The sequence below is a fragment of the Myotis myotis genome, unplaced genomic scaffold (genome assembly GCF_014108235.1).
Source record: "Myotis myotis isolate mMyoMyo1 unplaced genomic scaffold, mMyoMyo1.p scaffold_m19_p_5, whole genome shotgun sequence".
NCBI lineage: Eukaryota > Metazoa > Chordata > Mammalia > Chiroptera > Vespertilionidae > Myotis > Myotis myotis.
In genome coordinates, this window is record NW_023416357.1 from 83,142,455 (window position 1) to 83,163,183 (window position 20,729).

The 20,729-nt window shown below is 56.4% G+C and overlaps 1 protein-coding gene across 2 annotated transcripts; it reads right to left on the reverse strand.

The window, feature by feature from the left end:
• Positions 1-91: 91 nt before the first annotated feature.
• On the reverse strand, positions 92-16,907 carry STX1A (syntaxin 1A). 2 transcript variants are annotated; one of them, XM_036308323.1, is made up of 10 exons: positions 16,802-16,907; positions 8,615-8,692; positions 8,163-8,262; positions 5,504-5,578; positions 4,713-4,786; positions 4,507-4,615; positions 4,319-4,392; positions 3,394-3,531; positions 1,757-1,867; positions 92-1,457 (listed from the first exon to the last, which is right to left on the reverse strand). In XM_036308323.1, the coding sequence occupies exons 1-10, from the start codon at positions 16,829-16,831 to the stop codon at positions 1,380-1,382; spliced, it is 867 nt and encodes a 288-aa protein (XP_036164216.1). In that variant the 5' UTR covers positions 16,832-16,907; the 3' UTR covers positions 92-1,379. The 2 variants fall into 2 exon arrangements, 1 of the variants encoding a protein (XP_036164216.1); XR_004967419.1 differs by having other exon boundaries at positions 1,420-1,457; positions 1,757-1,950.
• Between the last annotated feature and the right edge of the window lie 3,822 nt (positions 16,908-20,729).

Consider the following 20,729-nt stretch of genomic DNA (forward strand, 5'->3'; position numbering starts at 1 on the left):
CGAGCCCCTCCCCATATTGTCACACACATTCACCTTTAAGTCCTAAGGCCATGACACTGTAATAGTAAGAAATCTAGAGCAGAGGCACGGGACAGATACAAATGTTTATTCTACATAAAAATTTCACAAAACAGGCAGCTGGTTGTACCAAGACCTTTGGTGAAGGGGTAAAGGAGGGGAGGAAAGTCGGTAAAGAAGGCAACACGCGGACAGTGGTCACAGTCACTGGACAGGAGCAAAGCTGAGGAAAGGTGGGGCTCAGACATGGCCCCGTCCCCTATGCATGCACTCGCATGCACACTCCTTGCCTGTCAACAAGGAAGAGAGGGGTCTTGAAGTGAGGGCATGTTTCTGACTTGAGAAGCCCCGAGATGGTGGGGAGGTACCCCTCCTGGCTGGCTGCTGAATACTGCATCCAAGACACCTGACACTCATGTGGCACATCAGTGGGGAACAGCAAGGGCAGGACATGACTGCAGGCCTGAAGTAACATCTGACTTCCCAGAGCACAAGAGTGGGGACTACTGTCCCAAACATGCAACACACAATGGCTTGAGGACCTGGCTAAGGCCTGCTGGGGAGAATGGCTGGCCCAGGCAGTGGGCTTGGCCTGACAGGTCTGCTCTGTCTCCCTGGCTCTAAGGGTGGCTAGAGACCAGGCACCAGCCAGCCTCTTCCAGAATGTTATCTGGGGTCAGGCATAGCCCAGGGGGTGGGGGTGTTGCTCCTGGGGCTCTAGGAATGTGGGGAGGTTGAGGCAGCCGAAGACCTGTTGGACTCTGCCCCTAGATAGGGGAGAGAGTCTGGCCTTGACACAGCCAGAAGCTACCTGGCCACAGCACCCTGAGCCTCCCTGGCAGTGACTGGCTGTTAGAGGCTTAGAGCTGGGCTGTCTCTCAGGGCCATTCCTCCCCTAACCTGAAAAGCAGCACCATGTGGCCAGCTGATCCCCACCCCTCAGGGGGCTGGGCTTAGGGGGGACAGCTGGAGAGGACAGGATAGATGGTGGGGTCAGCAGGAGGCAAGGGTGGGGTACAGAGAGCCTTGATGCATGGAGAGGGCAGACCCCAGGTCAAGAGTGGAATTACTGAAGGCAGAGGAGGGGAAACATGGCTACCTGGGCAGCTCTGCCTGGTAAGGGTGAAGCAGCCGGGCCAGGGCCTGAGTCTGTCCCTTGCTGACCTGATCCCCGCCCCGCTGGTTGTTTCCTAGCCTGGCTCCCCTCGGCCTCTTGTACAGATACACACTGTCACAAAGATCATGCACATGACGGCTCAGGGCAGGGTGGGTGTGGAGGGGGCTCCGAGCCACAGGGAGTCAGCAGCCAAGGAGCTTCCTTAGTTGGACCATCCAGAGTGGAGAGGCAGGTGGGGTAGTTTCTATCCAAAGATCCCTCCAAAGATAGAGGCAATGACAATGCCCAGGACCACACAGCAGATGATGATCATGATCTTCTTCTGCACCAGAGAAGCAGGAAGAAAAGGCCTCAGAGCATGGGAGAGGCTGGAGGTGGGCAGAGCTTTTAGGGGCTCGGGGCTACTGGGAGAGAGGACGGAGGGTTGGAGAGTCTGGGGGGTAATGGGGGGAAGGTGATGACCTGGAATGGGCCTGAGGATGGTTAAAGTGAGGCACTGAAACCTGGGAGAGGTGGGTGAGGTTACAGTAAGAGCTGAGAGGTGGGACAGGCAGAGTGAGGAGGGGTCTGTGATCACTAATGGACGTGCGGGAAATGTTGGGTAGAGTTGGGGCTACTGACCCGGCGCGCCTTGCTCTGGTACTTGACAGCCTTTTTGGTGTCAGACACAGCCCTCTCCACGTAGTCCACCGACTGCTCCACGTTGTACTCAATCCTGTCAATCATCTCCCCCTGCAGGGCCAGGGGCACCCAAGCTCCAGAGAGCCGCCCTCAGGGTCAGAAGGGGGCTTGAGGCAGGACTTTAGGAAAGTGCCCTGAGATTAGAGAGAGAAAAGGAGTTTGAGGAGGATGGGGTACAGCTTCTCACCTGTGTCCCGCAGGCCAGACACCCTGGTAGCTCTGGCCTCTCCCTGCAGAGCAGCCATCCTGGGGAGGGAACTGGCCATGCAGTCTCAGCCAAGGGCATGGGGACCATGCAGAGAACACTCAGCTGGGGCCCTAACCCAGTGCCTGGTGCAGGTGGGCCTGACTGTGGCCACAGATCACAAGGTGACCAGTGAGCCCCCCATTCCATCCCTGGGCCTGACGGTTTTGTCCAGCTCTGTATTTGGTCCCCGCCCCCACTCAGCCCCATAGTCCTCTTGCGCACTGCAATCTGGTCCCATGCAGTAGGCAGAGGCCACTCCGATCATGACGCTGCCCAAAATTCCCAGCAACAGCATGCTGACAACTGAGAGCTCTCCAAGTCCATCGCTTCCACAGGCACCCATGTCACCATAACCTCTCACTGGGAGGGCAGCAACAGCATCCTCATGACCTCCCTGCTTCCCACTCAGGTCGCACTCCCATACTTAGACCTGCCAATCTAGAAGAGACTTCACCTGCCAAGGCCCCCTTTCTAGCTCATCTCCAGCTGCCCCTGTGCTCCAGCTGCATGGACCTCCTTTCGCTCCTCAAATATGGCAGGACCATGGTTGCTGGTCCCTCTGCCTGGGCCAGCTCTTCATTCTTCCTCTGGGATGTCTCCAGAGCTCAAATACCACCTCCTCAGAGAGGCCTTCTCTAGGCACCCCATCCAAAGTGGCTTCCATATCAAAATGGTATTCCAAGTGTGACCCTTGGACTAGTAGCATCAGCATCACCCTTGCGCATGTTAGAAATGCAAATTCTCAGGCTCTTACCCCCACCTACTAATCTCTGGGAATGGGGATTGAAACAGAAACAAGGAAACAAGCCCTCCAAGTGATTCTTGGGCACTTTAAAAGTTTGAGAACCACTGCTCTATCACCATGCTGCCTTCTAACATCTCCTGAGCACTTGGCACAACTGGAGAATATTCCAGTTGCCATTTACTTATGCTGCCCTTCACCCAACAAACATTAGCTCCAGGAAGCAGGCCCTCAGCTGTCCTGGTCACTGCTCTATCTCCAGCTCCTAGAAAAATGCCCATACACAGTGCCTACATGACAAACAGCTGGTGGATAAGACAGGGGAAGGTGGGTAGGGCCATGCAGGGCCTGGGATCCTGGAGGGCCAAGCAGAGCCATGCAGTGATGGGCCTGGTGGCTGAGCCATGCAGAGAGGGGCCTTTAGGTGAGTGAGGCCCTGTAGGCAATTTCAATAGCAGGTGGCTAGTTACCTGAAGACTCGGTCCCTCCCAGGCAGGGCAGCGTGTTGGGCAGAAAGGGTGGGGGTTAGGGCAGACCTGGGTGCTGCCATGGGCTGGGGGGCAGGGCAGTGGGGCCCCAGGCCCTCACCTGGCTCTCCACAAGCATGGCCATGTCCATGAACATGTCGTGCAGCTCACGGATACTGTTCTCCAATTTAATGATCTCACTGTGCCGTGTCTCAATCTCACTCAGGGCCTGCTTCGAGATGCTGGAGTCCATGATGATCTAGAGATGGGAGCAGTGGGCTGGGACCCAGGCACTTGCGGAAGGGGGTGAGAATGGGGACCAGGACAGCAGGAAGCCAACTACAAAGGGAGCTAGGATGAGCAGTGGCCTGTGCAGAATGTTCTGGAAGGAGGGTCCCCCACTTTCTGCTCAGCTCTTACTAGCTGTTACCTAACTTCTCTGAGACCCTATTTTCTACACATACTATGGGGCTAGTAACACTCCCTACCTGTGCTTGTGCACAGTAACTGCCAAGTGACAGTTCTTATCACTTGTGTTGTATAGAGCCCAAGATGACTGCCTCATGGACCCAGACCTTAAACTGCCTTTCTCCTGTCCCCTCTCCTCCTGTTCTTCCTCCTGCACTAAATGTAGCTGCCCCCACTTTCTCCTAAAACCCACACTCCAAAACTCCTCACTTATAACTAATTCCTTCAGGAAGTCCTCTGCTCAGCAGAGAACTGAGCTTCACCTGAACTTGGAGATGGCTATGGCACCATGGCTTCGGAGAAGGGAAAAAGGTCCTGAGGATGGTGGAAGGAGGCCCAAGCTGGTGGGGAAATGGGCAGCAAGGAAGTGGATCCAACTGAGAGGAACCAGGCCTTTGCCACTAACATTTATATGAGCTCGACCTGTCCCCGCCCCTCTCTGGGGCTTGTCCTTCTCTAAAAACTGTCTCACAAAGTGGCTATGTCCAAACTCTGCCCATATCAAGCACTCCAGGGTCCTGGGGGGCGGGGTCCTGGTAAGGAGGAGTCCCTGTGGGAAGGGTGGGGTCCACACTTACCCCAGAGGCAAAGATGGCCGGATTCCCACTCTCCAGCATGTCCTCTAGTTCCTCACTGGTTGTGGTCCGGCCAGCTGCAAGCAGGGGTCCCAATGAGTGCAGCCCAACTCAGGGAGTTCAGCAGCACCTTGCTCTGCACCTCAGTCTTGGCCCCACCCCTCAGCCCTAACCCCACCCCCTCAGCTTACTGATCTCCAGCTGCCTCTGTATCCGGCCTTTGCAGCGCTCCCTGTAGTCACACTGTGTCGCGTTGTACTCTGACATGACCTCCACAAACTTCCGGGACAACGTGGAGTGCTAGGGGTCCGAGAGAGGGGTACAGGTGTCAGGCCCAGCCCCACGTGGCCCAAGAGTCTCAGAGGCCAGCTGCTCACTCAAGAGGCCCAGCCCCCACCTGTGTCTTCCGGATCCTCAGGTCAGCAGATGAGCGGTTCAGGCCTTCCTCTTGCTCGATGCTCTGCTCGATGCCTGGAGGAACAGATGGCTGCTGAGCCATGATCTGCCCCCATTGACCACTGATCCCCAACCCACACTCAGGCTCTGGCTTAGGAACTCCCCTGGGTGGATTTGTGTGGCCTGTAAATGGGATCACGTGGGAACCAGAGGATAAAGGAGGGCCAGGCATCGATGGAGGAGGAGCCGGCCAGGACCCTTCTAGGCAGGATGCATATGTAGGTGTGTGTACATATGCATCACACTCCTCAGTGTGAGCTCCTACTATATGTAGGCCCGGTGCTCAGGCCCATGCTGTCTCTCTCCTGCTCAGGAAGGCTGTACACCCAACACGGGGCCATGTCCAGAGTGGAAAGGGTCAAGTGGTTGCCACCTGCAGGGGACACAGCCCCTAGGCCTGTGCATTCCAGGCATGCACATCTATGCCCATACAGCCACATGGAGGCTCTGTGTGGGACTCGGCAGTGCTAGCTACTCCTCTCATCCTCTTTAGGTGAAGTGGGGGACAGTGCCCAGAGCGGAGCACTTCCTGGACGAAGCCAAGGGCCAGCCCAGGCCCTGGCACAAACAGGCCAACAAGATAGCTGTTGAGTGAATGGCACATGATGGTAGCCTCATAAAGAAAAGCAAGACCCAATGTACCCCCTCAAGTTGATGAAACCCCATGGGCTGCGTGGAGGAAGCAGGCTTGGAATGCCCCCCACCTTAGACAAGGCTGGAGCCCAGACTCACTCTTCAACTTGGAGCGCACTTTGTTTGCCGTCTTCTTTATGTCGGACATGAGTTCCTCCAGCTCCTCCTTCGTCTCTGGGGAGGCAAAAGGTTGGGGGTAGACACCCTGGGTTCCCCCATGCCAATGTTCAGGCTCAGCCTCCTACACAAGGGGCCCACGGAGGGGGGCTCTGGACAGACCCTGGGTCCTGGGTCTTCCTTCTTCCTTGACTAAGGTTCTGTCTGCCCCTCCAATCTTGGGCTGGGGCCACACCAGCTGCAGCCTCACCCCCTCTCATGCTGCTTTCCAAGGAGCCTCCCTTCTTCTTTCGCTGGCTCCCCCACCCCCTGCAGATAACAGATGGGTCTAAATTTAAGGCAGAAATAATTGTGGAGCAGCTGGTGATGCTGGAGTTGGCACTGGGGAGCATTTACTTGATACTTGCCTGAGTCGAAGGGGGGGGGGGGGTTGTGTGAACTCACCTAGCATTACCTGGTGGCTCGGGGGTAAGCATCCAGCCAGTGGGCTGACAGGGCCAGGGACCAGGGAGGCAGAAGCCAGCCCCTACATCAAGCACCCTGAACGCGGCAAACCTTGTTCTATTCACAAAGCCCGCCTCCCCAGGTGCTGAGCTCAGTGGAGGCCAACTGCTGAGTGCCCAGGGGGTGGACAGGGGCAGGAGGCGCCTGGCCTGGGTGGGGTAGAGCTTCAAGGAGGCGGGCCCCCTGGAGCATAGTTGGCTCTGGAGGTGGCAGGCAGCGGGGCCTATGAGAGGGTGAAGCTGAAGAAGGTCGGTAGCTGGTGCTTCTGGCCCTTGTTCCAAATGGAATCATCCCTCTAAAGCTGGTAGAAGCCACGAGGGTGCCCAACTTGCCTCATTCCCTGCGAGGTGTTGGTTGGCAAAAGGGGGACAAGATGGCTGCTTCCCGCTGGGGTGCTGGGTGGAACAATGGGTCCTGACAGCACCCCAGCCTCTGGGCAGCCTCTAGTCCCAGAGAAATCATAACTGAGCTCCTGGCTGGGACCTTTCCCCTCTACCCTCTGCTGCCTCCAGGGCTGGGGCTTCTATAGGGGTTGGGGAGGGCTGTTTACAGTGGAGGGGCAGCTGAGGCCACTCCCAAGGGGAATATGAGTGAGGTGGAGTGGGGGGCTTTAAGGAGCGGAGGAGGGAGTCTCTCCCTGAACAAAGGAAAACTTGGTTACCAGCTGCTCTAACGTCTCAGCCTTTTTAGCTCAGACCCAAAATAGCCCAGTCCAGATAGCAGCTCCCAGAGAAGGCAGAGCGAGCCTCAGCCCAGGAAAGCGCCCCCCACTCACCACTATCTTTTCTCGTGACTCCTCCTTAACTCTCCTCGCCTTTGCCTTAGAACCCTGCACTTTACTCAGCCCACATCAGCGACCACCTGACTGCTCAGCTCACAGGTGGCAATTCTGAACTGGTTGCTGCTGACCGACATGGGGAGAAATGCCGAAGGGCACAAGGGAGGCCGGGAAGGAGCTAGGCAGCTCATCACCCCACCTGGGCACCTCACCTTCCAGCAGGTGAGAGGCCAAGTCTCCAGCTATTTAGAGTTCCTGCCCCATAATCAGCCCCCTTCTCACCAGCAGTGACCCACCACTGACACACACTGACCCACATACATACGGGCACATAGACAAACCATGTCACATGCTGCTGTCCCAGACCAGCCTCTGGGGAGAGGGGGCTGCACTGGATATATGCCCTGTTTTGGGTGGTTCCCCTCTCCTTTGTACCGCTTTCTGAGACAGTCACCCAGGCTCCCAGTTCACTTATTTTTCCTTCCAAGGGCCTGGCACTGTGCTTGGTTGGTATGGCATCGGCCTTGGGTTCAAGCACACTTTGGGGCTATGAAGAGATTTTTTTTCTGGGTAACTGAGGGCGTCTGTGGGCCTGGGGGTGAGGGGCCATGAACAGGAAGGCAGCGCTGGAGATGAAACTGAAAGCAAGCCCAAGTGCCCTGGCCCCTGTCACTGCCCCTGGGGCTGAGGGAGCGCGCCCTCAGGGAGGGGGATCTCCAGCCTGCAGGTTGTCAGCCTGGCACATAATAGTGTAGTGATCAACACCTCAACAGGTATTGTGACAGCGGGCAGGGAGACCTGTCTGGGGACAGAGTAGAATGCAGACACACACAGAGGTGACTTCCTGGAGTCCTGAGAATGCCTGGCTCCAGGGTGCCAGTGGCCAGATGTCAAGGCTGCCAGCTCTTTCCGGAAGCTCTGCCTGCTTGGCCAGCTTGCCCTCCTACAGCGTTGCTGCTTCAGAGCTGCCATCTGCTCCCCAGGGAGGCAAGGAAAAGGGAGGGGCGAGGCTGAGAGGCCTCCAATTCATGAGAGTAAGCTCCCCCTCTTTGCCTTCCTCCCAGAATCCCAGGGCCGCAGCCAGCCCAGGGCCTTAGAAAAAAAAGCCAGTTTACCGAGGGAGGGCAGGCTGGCTGCCTGACCCACCCAGGTCTCAGGAGGGCCACCCCTCCCACCACACAAGTCTTTGTGGGAGACCTGGGTCCAGTGTGTGAAACTAGGCCCTCCCTCCATCCTGGGCCTGGGACAGCTGTGTTTCCTGAGGTTCTCACAGAGCCCCCCCAAACCTGGCCAGGCAGCAGCGCCTTCCTGGAGAGGCCTACGGGGCCTAAAACCCACCCCTCACACCTATACACTCACTCTCATCAGGGTTGGGGGAGGCCAGGATGGCACTGTGCTTCCGCTTCACCTCCTCCACATTCTCGGAGATCTTGTCAATGAAGCCTCGGATCTCCTCTACCTGTGGACCAAAGCCAGGTGATCAGGAGAAAGTCCACAGAAAGACGGGGCTCCTTGGGCCTATGGCTTGTCCAGAGTGGGGCCAGGAATCAGGCTGAGGGCCAGGCTTCCATTGGGGGGGGGGCTGGCTGCTCCAAGTTCCTTCTAGATTGGGGTGAGGAGGAGTGGTCCAATCCTAAACTTTGCTCCCCTCTGAGCTTCAGGCTATTCACTCTCAAAAGAGGTTCATTAATTGGTGCCAAGGGCTGCTGAGCCAGGATCAGGTGTGTAAGTGAAGGCCTGGCTCAGAGTTGAGACGTGGTCACCCAAGGCCTGCCAGTGTATGGGGAGAGATTGGGTGTGCTGGCTCCCACCTGTTCGAAGAACTCATCCATGAAGCGGTCTCGGTCCACGGTGACAGTGACATCATCGTCGTCATCGCTGTCCTTGGCCTGCACGGGGGTGGGGACACATGAGCATACCTGTAGTGGGACCACTGGACCTGGGACCCAATGCCTGGCATCGTGTATAGCAAACTTGCAGGTTGTAGCTCCAGAGCCCAACCATGCCCCTCTGCCCTCTTGGCAAGGATAAGCCCTGAGTGTGCCCTGTGTCCCAGCCCGGCGAGACCTGAAAGATCCCTGGTGACCCAGCATAAGGAGAGGGGCCTTGCCTGTCAAGTTGGAAACAGCCAAGTCTCCATCTCCAGGCCAGAGACTCCTCCTGCCCAGCTGCCTGCCCCTTCCCCACAGGACTGGGGTCCTCCCAGAACCTCCCTCCCTCTAGGGTGCTGCTCGGGAGGCCCTGCCATTGGCTGGGCAAGAAAACCTCAGGGATTGGTCCCCAGGCCACGGGGCCCCAACTGGCCCCAAGTGGGGCGTGGCTAGGAGATCTACGGAGCCAGCTTGGAGGGACCCTCTCATCAAGAGATCACACCTCCCCCCCCCAGCAGCTAAAATAAATCCTGGCCTGAGGCAGACCACCGGAAGCCAGCGTTGTCCACTCTTCTGGCTAGGAGTTTCCAAGCTCTCTTTCCCCCGAGGGCTCCGGAAGGGGAGGCCTGGGCTGTCCCAGGCCTGGGCATGTCAACACCCCCCTCCCAAAAGGCTGGATGGTTCAGACACGAGGCCATCCGCACAGCACCCCAGACATGCCTGAGAGAGACTCCTCTGTACGGGGCTCTGCCATGCTGCTTTACCCACTCAGTCCTCTCAGGATCCTCTCTCTCCTGGTCAGTCTTGACATGGGACCTTGACCAGAGCTGGGTCCAACACGTACAAGAGGCCAGTCATGTTACTTGGCTGGGGCTTGCCTTAGGAGCAGCTGTACAAAAGCCAGCCTCATCCTGGGGTGGGGGTAATTATACCTCTGACTTCCCAGCGTGCTGGCCATGCCCATTACTGTCCACCCCATACCTTGACTCGGCCATGGTCAGCCCACTCTCCACAGCCAAGGCCAGGATACCCAGGGCAGGACTGTCACCCATCGGACTGGGGTTCTCAGGCTCTATCACACCTCTTCATTTCTCAGCGCCCCAAGGGGAAGAGGCACTGGCTGGCTAGGCGCTGGCCCTCACCTCCACGCTCTTACATCAGGGCCCAGGAGAGAGGCAGGCAGAGGTCAAGGGATAGGGAAACTGAGGGACTTATCCTGTGGGTCTATCTCTTCTCTACAAAATGGGGACAGAGACACCTGCCTATAGGGAGGGAGGGCTGGGGAAGGATGGGGAAGCGCAGCATGTTGTAAAGGCTGTGCCCCTGGAGCTCTCAGGGTCCCACTACCCCAACAATGTGGGGCTTGGCCAGGAGATTTATGGAGACAGCTTGGAGGGGCCCTCTCATCAGGAGATCACACCTCCTCCCCCAGCAGCTAAAATAAATCCTGGCTCACACAAGTGCCTGCAGCTGCTACCAGGTGGCCCCCCTCCCCCCACCGAGCCCATCCACAGACACAGGCAATCTAGGAGCCATTTCCACACTTTTGGACACCCCCCCACCCCACCCCCCGCCCAGGAGTTGAGCCAGAGGAGCACTCCCTAGGAAAACTGAGGCAGAGTGCAGCCTGGAAGAGCCCAGTTCCCCTTCCTGGGCAGCTTGCCAGGTTGGCAAGTGACCCTAGGAGCTCCAGCCATTCAGCGCCCTGCCCTCTCTGGTCTTCTGGTGCCCAAAGGAGGACAGGGTGGACTCAAAGAGGCAGAAGGAGAACTGTCCAGCTTCCTTCCCAGGAAGAGCAGTGACCAGCTAGAGCTAAAGACAAGGGCACCTGAGTCGCTAGAGATGAGAGTCACTGCCCGAGACCCCTCCGATTTGGGCTCGTGCCCCTCTCTGGGTCTCATCTTCTTCAGCTGTCCAGCCAGTCTGACCTGCTACCTCCACAGCCTCCCCAGAGGATTGAAGGCTGGACTTGGGTAGTTTCTCCAACAAAAGAAGGTTGGCAGGAGAGTCCTCCTCTAGGCTCTCCGTCTATGAGGGTAGGGCTGGGGAATGGCACACCTTGGGCTAGGGTCTGACTGGGGCACCCAGGTTGGGGCATTCAGATTGGACCCAAAGACAAACTGGAGGGTTTAAAGCCTGACCTTGCAGCTTTGGTCAAACCAACCGGGGCTCCAAGCAAAACTTTGAGGGGATGCTCCAAGGGGACCCTTCCTTACTAAGTCCTGCTTCCTTAGGACTTTTCACCCCCACCCTCCTCTTCACCTCACTTGCCCCAGCCTGAAATCTGATCCCAGCACAGCCCAACTATAACAAGCTCCCTACCTCTACAATCCACCCTAGGTCCTCCCTGCTTTCCCATGCAGTTCCCTCTGCCTGGGATGCTGATTCCATAACCCTGACATTCTCCTCATCCTTAGATGCCACCTCCTTCCAGAAGCCTTCCCAGCTCCCTTGGGTTCCCCATACCCTATTCACATTCCTACTGGAGCCAGAGCCACAGACTCTCAGGCCTTAAGGGATCTGAAAAGTCACTTTAGCCCCAGCTTCCAGCCTCAGCTTGCACACTTCCTGTGATGGTGAGGGCATTAGCTTCCCCAGGCAGCTCTTCCCATCTTGGGCAGCCCCAATTGTTGGAAAGTCCTTCCCTTTTTCTGTGTTTTGGACCCAGGCCATAAAGAACCTTTGGTGCCCTCTCCCTCAGCTGACCCTGCCAGAAATCTGAAGGCAGCATCCATATCCTACTTGGTGTGTTGTTGTTTTTTTCCTCAAATTCACCATTCCCTCCCCTTTAGATTCTTCTCAGGGGCCCTAAATTGTAGCTCCTGCCCCTGACTTGTTCAGTCTGACCTCTGTCTTCCCCTGTAGTACAGGATGCAAACTGAACCTGTTGCTGATTGTGGTCTGAGCAGTGCCAAAGTACTAGCCCATCCCCTCCCTCTTTCTACATATTCTACCTCTGTTAATGCAGCCATAGATCACTTAAGTGATCCTCTGGCACTTCCTGCCGAGGAAGGCCTCAAGTAAAGGAACTTTTTTATTTCATTTCTTCATTTGTTCTGATCCTTGTTCTAGCTTGTGAGAATCTGATGGCTTGTGAGTCTGTTGCCCCCTGCAACCTCATACCCATTGAGCCCAGAGCCCTGTAGCACCTTTCTTAGAAATGTCCTCCAGATCAACTCAGACCCTTAATCAGTTCTCACTGGACATTGAATAAATGACAAGGATGTAGGATGCCAGCACCCCTACCTCCCTGCCCGCAATACAGACAGACACTCCTGACCAAAAGGAACTAGGAAGTAGGCTGGCATGCCATCTTCCTAGTGTCCTGGGCGGGCCAGAGTGAATTATCATACACATACGTAAAGTGGGTATCTGGATATTTGTTGAATGATTAGGGCCCCAACTCCCTTGGGAATCCACCAACCCTCTCTGAGTGGCTGTCACAGCTCTGAAAGGAGGGCTGGGTTGGAACTGGGGACTTGGGAGGCTTCTGCATGGAACTGGCAGCTAGAGCCATGGGGCAATTACGAGCCTGAAGGTTCAAACGTCCTTGGGATCAACCCAGCCAGACATCATGTGGGCATCCTGCCTGCCACCTGCCCAACACTAGGCTCCGCCTCTTTCTCCTGAACCTCCTCCTTTAAAACTTCCTGCTCAGAACCCCTGTTCCCAAAGGCTCCCCAAGTCAGAAACTGGGAGACATCTACGCTTCCCCCTCCTCTCACATCCAACTAGCATTGAATTTGTCCTGGTGTCTTCTGTTCATCTTTCAATGGTTCTCCACCCTGGTCCAGCACCAGCATCCCTTGGCGGGATTTGAAAAAAGCAACTTTCAGGGTCCTACCGCAGAGAGTTCCGATCAGAATTTATGGGGGTGGGGCTGGTGAGGCCACTCAGGATTGAGAGCTGTTGGTCTGGTCTCACTCCTTCTGACAGGCTGGCTGTCTCAGCTCCAGCCTCACCACTTCCAGCCTGAGCAACCAGGAATAAACACCGGCGGGGTGGGAGGGGAACTGCCCCCATCACACACGAGAAGACACCGCTGGAACCACTGGCAGGAAGCCCTAACCTTCCCCTAGTGGAGGCCAGGCAGCCCTGGTGGTCTCACCTGGCAGAGGCTCCAGGATTCCAGGAAACAAGCCTTTGATTCCTCCAAGAGGCGCCTGCAGGCCAGTCCCCAGGGATGGCGGCAGGCCAGCCGGCAGGGTTGATTCATTCCTACTGAGTAGGAGTTGCTGTTGTCTGCCTCAAGGCTATTTTTTCCCCTTCTTCCTTTTAATGACTAATCAAAGTCAGTATCACTACAGGAGAGGTCCAGAGCCCAGTTCCCTGTGTGAGAGGCCAAGCTGAGCCTCCAGGAAAGAGGGCTCTCCAGTCTGATCCTTGGCCCTCTCCCCATCCTGTGTAATCCCTCCTCCATCAGATCCCTTCTCTTAACAGGGCCTCAGAGGAGCTCAGGCAGCTTCAAGCCATGGACAGGGGCTGGGCTCTGCCCTTAGATACCGCGTGACCTTGGAGAAACCCCTGGCCCTTTCTGGACCTGTCTTCCAATTTGTAAGATTCAGGTTGGACTAGATCAGTGGTTCTCAACCTTCCTAATGCCGCGACCCTTTAATACAGTTCCTCATGTTGTGGTGACCCCCAACCATAAAATTATTTTCGTTGCTACTTCATAACTGTAATTTTGCTACTGTGATGAATTGTAATGTAAATATCTGATATGCAGGATGTATTTTTCATTGTTACAAATTGAACATAAGCATAGTGATTAATCACAAAAACAATATGTAATTATATATGTGTTTTCCGATGGTCTTAGGTGACCCCTTCTGAAAGGGTCGTTCGACCCCCGAGGGGTCGCGACCCACAGGTTGAGAACCGCTGGGCTAGATAGTCCCTAAAGAACATCTCAGCTGCATCCCAGATGAAAATGTGCTCAAATACACTGTTTCTTTTGGGAAACCCCAAGGAGGTAATTGGAGAGAGAGAGGGAGATGCTACCCTGGGCCTGTACAAACCTGCCTGTTGTTGCTCTAGGACCCCCAGTCTCTTCCCACCAGTGAGAGAGAAAAGGGAACTGGTGGGCAGAGGGGGACACTGGCTTCCCATCCAGGGCTCCCCAGCTGCGCCTGTGGGCTGGGCCCTCTGGACCAGGTGTCACGGCCACCCACCGTTCTCTCCTGGATGGGCGATCCCACCTCCTGCGTTTCCTCATTCTAGTTCCTCCTTTTGGACCACCTTCCTCCCCCGATCAAATCAAACTCCTCCTCCCGAGTCATCCCAAGTCCTCTTCTTCCATGAAGGTTCCTTCCCAGGTCTGGCAACCCCAACTCTCTCTCCTCCCTCTGTTCTCTGGCTCCTACGGCAGGTCCCTTGTGTCCCTCACAGCCCAGCATGTAGATAAACAGTGTTTGGGTCCAGGGAGGGATGGATCAGTTCCAAGAAGTTTTCAGAAAGGAGACCAGGGAGACTTCCGAAGTGGGGGAAGGAGGCAGCTGCATGCCGGGCAGGGCTGCCTGGGACACCTTGCTTCAAAAGTCTCCCAGGCTGTAGGACTCTGGGCTTATGTTTGCCTCTCTTAAGCCTAGGGTTGGCCTTCCGATCTCTGAGGGCTGCCTACAGTGCTGAGTCCTCACGCTGACCCTGAAGATCCCTTCACTTTCCGTATGAGAGAAGGAGACTGGAGAAGGCTGGAGGGCTGAACCTGGCCTGCAGAGTGCCAAGGAAACGTGCCAGCTCCTTTATCAAGTGTGACTTTTATAAGTAAGCTCCCTTTGCGGGCCTTCCTTCCAAATGTGGTGGCGTTGAGTGGGGAAGGGGGAGGAGTAGGAGGAAGAAGGGCTGAGGGGGTGGAGGCTGCTACCCCAAGGACCACCTCTGTCCAACTCACTGGAGCAGCTGGGGAACCCCTGGGTGGGAAGTCCTGGCCTCTTGGTTCCTGGGGATTCTGGTCTGAAAATTCTGGATCCTGCAAGTCTCCCCCAAATATGGAGTCAGGGTCAGGAGACTTGAGGAGCCACTCCTCTTGCCCTGAGGGAAACTTGTGGGAATGGCAGCCCCCAGCTGTTCCACTCCACTGTTGTGGGTTCCTGCCAGCACCCCATCAAGGCGGCTAGAAACCCCTATTGGGCATGCCTTCCAGCAATAAGTATGGCAGCATCCGTGGGCTCAGAATACTGGAGGGCTGGGGTTGGTAGAGGAAGCCTCAGTTGATTCACAGAGAAACCAGGTCTTACCATTGAAGGCCTACTGTGGGGAGGGGAAGGAGAGGGGTCACAGAGACACATACCAGAGCAACAGAACTGGGCCTGAGCTCTCTACAACTCAAGCTCTCCTGGGGGTCACCCACTCCCAACCAGGCCTGTCTGCCTGTCTTCAGGACTAGGCAAAGCCCCTTTCTACCATCCCTCTTGACCTACGAGGTAAGCCACCTGCTCTCTTGTGCCTCAGTTTCCCCTTCGGCAGAGGGGATACAGGCTGATGCACCAGAGGTCCTGTCAAATGGGGAGGACTGTGTTCCCTCTGACCATTGGCCGCCACATGTACTCTTATCTGACCCAAACATCAGCAGATGCACCGTGAGACCATCCAATGCAAAGATAACGCTTTCTGACCCGAGGAGGCAGCACAGGAAACTTGAGGGCGACCGCATCGGCTGGCAGGGGAGTGTTTAGACAACACATAGGACATGAGGGACCATCTTCTTCCTTTGAAACCTCCCGGGGTTTACCCTGGGGGCTGGGCACTCAGCCAGGAATAACACAGGTTTGACTGGTAGGGCGGGGGCTGGCAGCCAGAGCAAGGGGGAAATGGAGGCAGGAAGGTACAGGTCCCAGTCCCAGGCTGCCTGGGGGACTAGTACAGAGGGGAGACCCAGGAACAAACAAACACAGGGAGCCTCTGGGCAGTGAGGACAAACCCAAAGGACACTTGAAACTTTCCATAGGAGGGGACCCAGGTCTCTGGTTTCAAGGTGGGCAGCAGGAGTGGTGTTCTGGGGAGCCACTGCACTAAGGCTCCCCCAGAGAACACGGACAGGGCCTAGCAGCAGGGCTGTCAGACAGGGAACCAGACACATCTCAACCTGGTCTAGAGCTACAGGCAGGCTTCATTTCCGTCACTGCCCCCCACTCCCCTGGGCCAGCGGGCTGGCCACCCCTAAGGGCAGAGCGCAGACCTCCAGCTGAATGGCAGAAGCCTGGGGAGGGGGCGGGGTCGCAGAGGAGCAGGCGGCAGGGGTCTCTATTAGGTCTGGGAGAGGGTGGGCTCTAACTCAGAACCTGGGCGCACCCCGCTTCTCCCCATAAACCCCGCCCCAGGAGACACACCCCGAGGGCTTCTGAGACACAGGTGGAAAACAGGTTCCGGTCCGAATCTGACCAGAGAACCCCGGAAGGGTCTGGAAATGCGGCGGGCTGCCCGGAAGCCACGAAGGTGGACCGGGGGCGGGTCTGATCCCTCCTCCCGCACGGGGCGGGGAGCAGATCCCAATCTCGAACGGGTGGGGAGCCACAGGTGATGCTGATGGGAGCTACAGGTGATGGGAGGTGATGGGAGGTGATGGGAGGTGATGGGAGGTGATGGGAGGTGATGGGGGCGGCGAGGAGCCCGGCGAGCAGAGTCCGCCACGGAGCCCGGCCCCACCCGACCGCCGGCCGCAGCGCACCCCGCAGCGGGGCCCTGGGCGGTGGACCGCTCCGCGCCCCTTCCCACCGCGGGCCCGCGTGTGTCCACACCGGAGCGGGGACAGGAGGGCCAGCGGTCAGGCACCGTGCGGGGGCAGGGACTGGACGTGCCCGCGGGCCGGGAGAGAGGTCAGGCTTCTGTCCTGCCAGCCATAGCTGATGGCTACCCCTCCGACCACCACCCCAAACAAGGAGGCGCCCCCAAGTTTAGCCGGGACCCTGGACTCCAGCCCCCGGCCAGCGGGACCGAGCTCCCGCCGGCCGTGACCCCGAGTGGGTCGGAGGGGTGGGATCCGTCGGGGGGTCGGGGTCCCCGGCTCCACCACGCTCTCTCCGGTCCAGGTCGGGGACGCAGGGGCTGCCGCCCGGGGACCCCCGGAGCCGGGCAGGAGCGGCCCCGCGCAGACGAGCGGCGCGCGGCGGCGCGCGGGGCCGGACTCACCGTGCGGAGCTCCTGGGTTCGGTCCTTCATGCTCCCGGGAGTGGCTGCGGCGCCGGCTGCAGCCCGGAGAGCCCCGCATGCGCGGCGGCCGCCCCGCGGCTGCGCAGCTCCAGCCCGGCCCCGCCCCGGCCCCCGGGACCCCGGCCCAGCCCCCAGCCCGGCCCGCCCAGCGTGCGCCCCGCCCCGCCAGGTCCCGGCCTCGCTTCGGACCTGGGAGTGCAGCTCCCCGTCCGCGCCCCCGACGGGGGCCTTTGTTGGGTCCTGGCCCTGGGACCTCGTCCCCCAGCGTCATGATGCGCAGTTCCTGCCGGGATCAGGCCCCGGAGCCGTTGCTCCCTCCCTCGTCCCAACCCTCTTTCGACTCAGCCTCTCAGCCTCGTTCTGGGCCCTCCTAGATCTTTACCTCCAGAGTCCCTCCCATCCCTTGGGATTTCTGGAGCTTGGAACCCCCCACTCCCTTGATTTCACCGCTCGGACCCTCCAAAAACCTCCTCCAGAGTTCCAGCCTCTGAGCCCCTGCCCTTCACTCTCTTCCTCATCCTCTCACATAGACTCCGGCTCTGACCCCTCTCTCCCCAGAATTTCAGTTCACAGGCCTGATGCTGGATGGCCACCCCCTTTCCTTTAGTTTCCACTTCCAGCAGGATACAGGAACCCTTCTATCTGTGGGGAAGGGAGGTCTAAGTTATACTCCCTCGCTTTCCCCCATCCCTGTATCCCCAACCTTGAGCCCCAGCCCCAAGCCTGAGATCCTCTTTCCTATATAGAAGCTGGGACCCAGCTCCCTGTGGCACTAATGGGAAGATCTTAGCAGTACTGTGTGTGTGTGTGTGTGTGTGTGTGTGTGTGTGTGTGTGTGTGGTGGGGGGGCGCTAGTCAGAGCAGATGCTCCTTTTCTGGTCTCTGCCAGCATCTTGTTGAGACAGCCATCACACACACACACACACACACACACACACACACACACACACACACACACACACCAGCTGTCCCCTCTGTGCCCTGGCCCATACCCTCTTGACCTCAAGCCAAACATACCCCCTTCCCTTTCCCAGGGCTGCCAAGGTGTTGCTGTGGAGCTGGGCCAGCCCCCTGCTGCCCAATGTGTCAGGATCTGGCACTTGTCCCAGACTGTGGGTACAGGTTAGCTGGCTGGCAGACAGGCTAAAGACACGGTTCCTGCCTTCTCTGGAAAATCTGGCCCAAAAGTAGCTCAGATGTGGCCTGGCATGAGAGACAGCCACACCCCTTCCAGTTGTCCAGACCTTGAATGTCCCACAGAACAAGCATTGGTGGTGCCCCACCCTTTTTGGTGGTACCCATAAGACAGATGCAAAACCAGGACTCAGCTGCTAGAGGGATTTGATCAGGATTACAGGGAACAAATGGCAGGGCAGGTGCTTCCTGGCTCCAGAGTGCTTTCCTCTATGCAGCATAATTACAGGTGTACCCCAGAGTCATGTCTGGCCATGTGGGGAGAGGGCAAGAAGGGGAGACAGCTCCTACCCTCAGAGAGCCCAGGTGTCAAGCCAACCATCACTTACTGAAATGTATTGAATGATAACATGGAAAATGAATAAAGAATGAACATGTGCCCTTCACCTTAAACTCTGCCTTTCTGATATGTCTTATTCTCATGCAATCATTTATTCATTCATCAAATGTTACCTTGGAAACCATGCCCTGGAGCCACTGTTCTGTAGTTCAGGTGCTCCTCCTGTAGTGGGAGAGACAGACATGGCTTCAGTATGTGAGAGATCCAGGGTGGCTTTCCAGAGGTGGTGATGTTTGAGCTGGGTGTTGGAGGAGTGGGATTGCAGCGGGGGTGGAGGTGGGCTGGGGTGGGGAGGGGGGAGTGCAGGCTTCCTGGGTGGAGGAAGGAGTGTGCCCAGACACTGGGTAAGTATAAGAGTCAGTATGGGTAAGAGGTGAGTGAGGGAGGCCTTGAATGTTAAACTTTATTCTGCAGACAAGGAGAAGGCAATCAAGAGTCAGACATTCATTCCTTCAATAAAAAGGTATTAATTGAGCATTTACTATGTGCTGATTGTGCTAGATGTTGGAGATGTGGCAGAAACCAAGACGGACAAAAGTCCTTGTCCTCATAGAGTCCACATTCTAGTAGTGGAAAGAGATGATAAACAAAAATAAATGACTAAATAACATATATAACTGTGGTGACATACTATGGAGAAGATAAAGTAGGAAAGAAGGGGTAAAGGGTGCTGGGTTTAAGATGGGAATTCCAATTTTATTTATTTATTTACTTATTTTAGAGAGAGAGCGAGAACAACTTGTTGTTGCCACGACCTGCATGGCGAGTTCAGGATGAGTTGCAGGAGGGCTGAGGACACTATATAAGAAATATAAATTTTGAAGGCATGGGGGCCAGGTGGAAACCTCTTGCATGAAGAGGAACCGAGACTGGGTCCATCTGCTTTTTATTCACTTTGAATACACATTTGCCCTTTAGCAATGCATACAGGCAGATCAAAGGTAAAGTTTGGTAAAGGTAAGGATTATCAGGTCAGGAAATCGCCTGGAGCCATTGCAATCACAGCAGGAGCAAACTTGTGCTGATATTCAGCCATGCTGTATATCGAAGTCCATTGGTCTTCCAATGTCTCTTTTGCACTTTTATGCTAATACTGTTTGCTTTAGCCTCTGGCAGTTGTTCCACTTATTTATGCATTCATTGGTTGTTTTTTGTATGTGCCCTGACCAGGGAACAAACGCCGCCCCCCCCCCCCCCCCAACTTGGCGTACAGGGACTATGCTCTAACCAACTGAGCTACCTGGCCAGGGCAAAGTGGGAATTCCAATTTAAATGAGATGGTCAAGGGGCCTGAGAATAAATATCTGAAAGAAGTGAGGGAGGGAGCCATGCATATCTCTGGGAGAAAGCATTCTGGGCAGAAGGAACATTAAATGCAGTGACCATGAGAAGGGAGCATGCTGGAGAAAAAGCAAGAAGGCAAGGATGCTTGGAGCATTGTGGTGAGGACGAGCTCAGAGGAGCTAACGTCAGAGAATTGAGGAAGGGGCCTTGTAAGTGATCGTGTCCTTTGGCTTTTAGTCTCTCACTGGAATGGGAGCCACAGGAGGGTTTTGAGCAGAGGAGGGACATGATCCATCTTGGCTTTAACAGGATTACTCTGACTGCTGAGTGGACAATAGACGGAAGGAGACACGGAGGACGTAGATACATCATTTAGGAAGTGTTTGCAATATCACAGGTGGTTGGGATAAGGGTGATGGCAGTGGTAATGGTGAGATGTGGTCACGTTCTGGATACATTTTAAAGGTAGAGCCAACAGAGAACGAGAGGACTCAAGGATGACTGGAGTCAAGGGTTGTTGTTTTTTTAAATATATTTTTACTAGAGGCCCAGTGCACGACATTTGTGCACGGGGTGGAGGTGGGGGGTCCCTGGGCCCAGCCTGCACCTCTTGCAGTCTGGGACCCCTCGGAGGATGTCCGGGAGTTGGACATCCCCTGAGGGCTCCTTAGTGCTGCCTCAGAGGAGGGAGAGGCTCCTGCCACAGCCGCTGCACTTGCCAGCCATGAGCCGGGCTTCTGGCTGAGTGGCGCTCCCCCTGTGGGTACACACTGACCACCAGGGGGCAGCTCCTGCATTGGGCGTCTGCCCCCTGGTGGTCAGTGTGCATCATAGCAACCAGTCATTCTGCTGTTCGGTTGATTTGCCTATTAGGGTTTTATTATATAGGACTAGAGGCCAGGTGCACAAATTAAGGCACGGGTGAGGTCCAGCTGGCCCACCCCAATCATGGCCAATTGGGCTGGGCCAGACAGGGAGAGGGGACGCGTGTGGTTGGGTAGCAGGCCCCTGGTCGAACTTCTGGTTGAATTCCCTGACAAGGGGACAATTTGCCCCCTTTTATTATATAGGATTATATTATATAGGATT

What these genes read in the sequence shown, in the direction of transcription:
- STX1A (XM_036308323.1), bottom strand. Translation starts at nt 16,831, where the DNA reads ATGAAGGACCGAACCCAGGAGCTCCGCACG. An exon ending in GAACCCAGGAGCTCCGCACG is followed by an intron (nt 8,693 to 16,801) that starts GTGAGTCCGGCC and finishes ACCCCCGTGCAG; the next exon opens with GCCAAGGACAGCGATGACGA. An exon ending in CGGCCATCTTTGCCTCTGGG is followed by an intron (nt 3,532 to 4,318) that starts GTAAGTGTGGAC and finishes TCCCATCTCTAG; the next exon opens with ATCATCATGGACTCCAGCAT.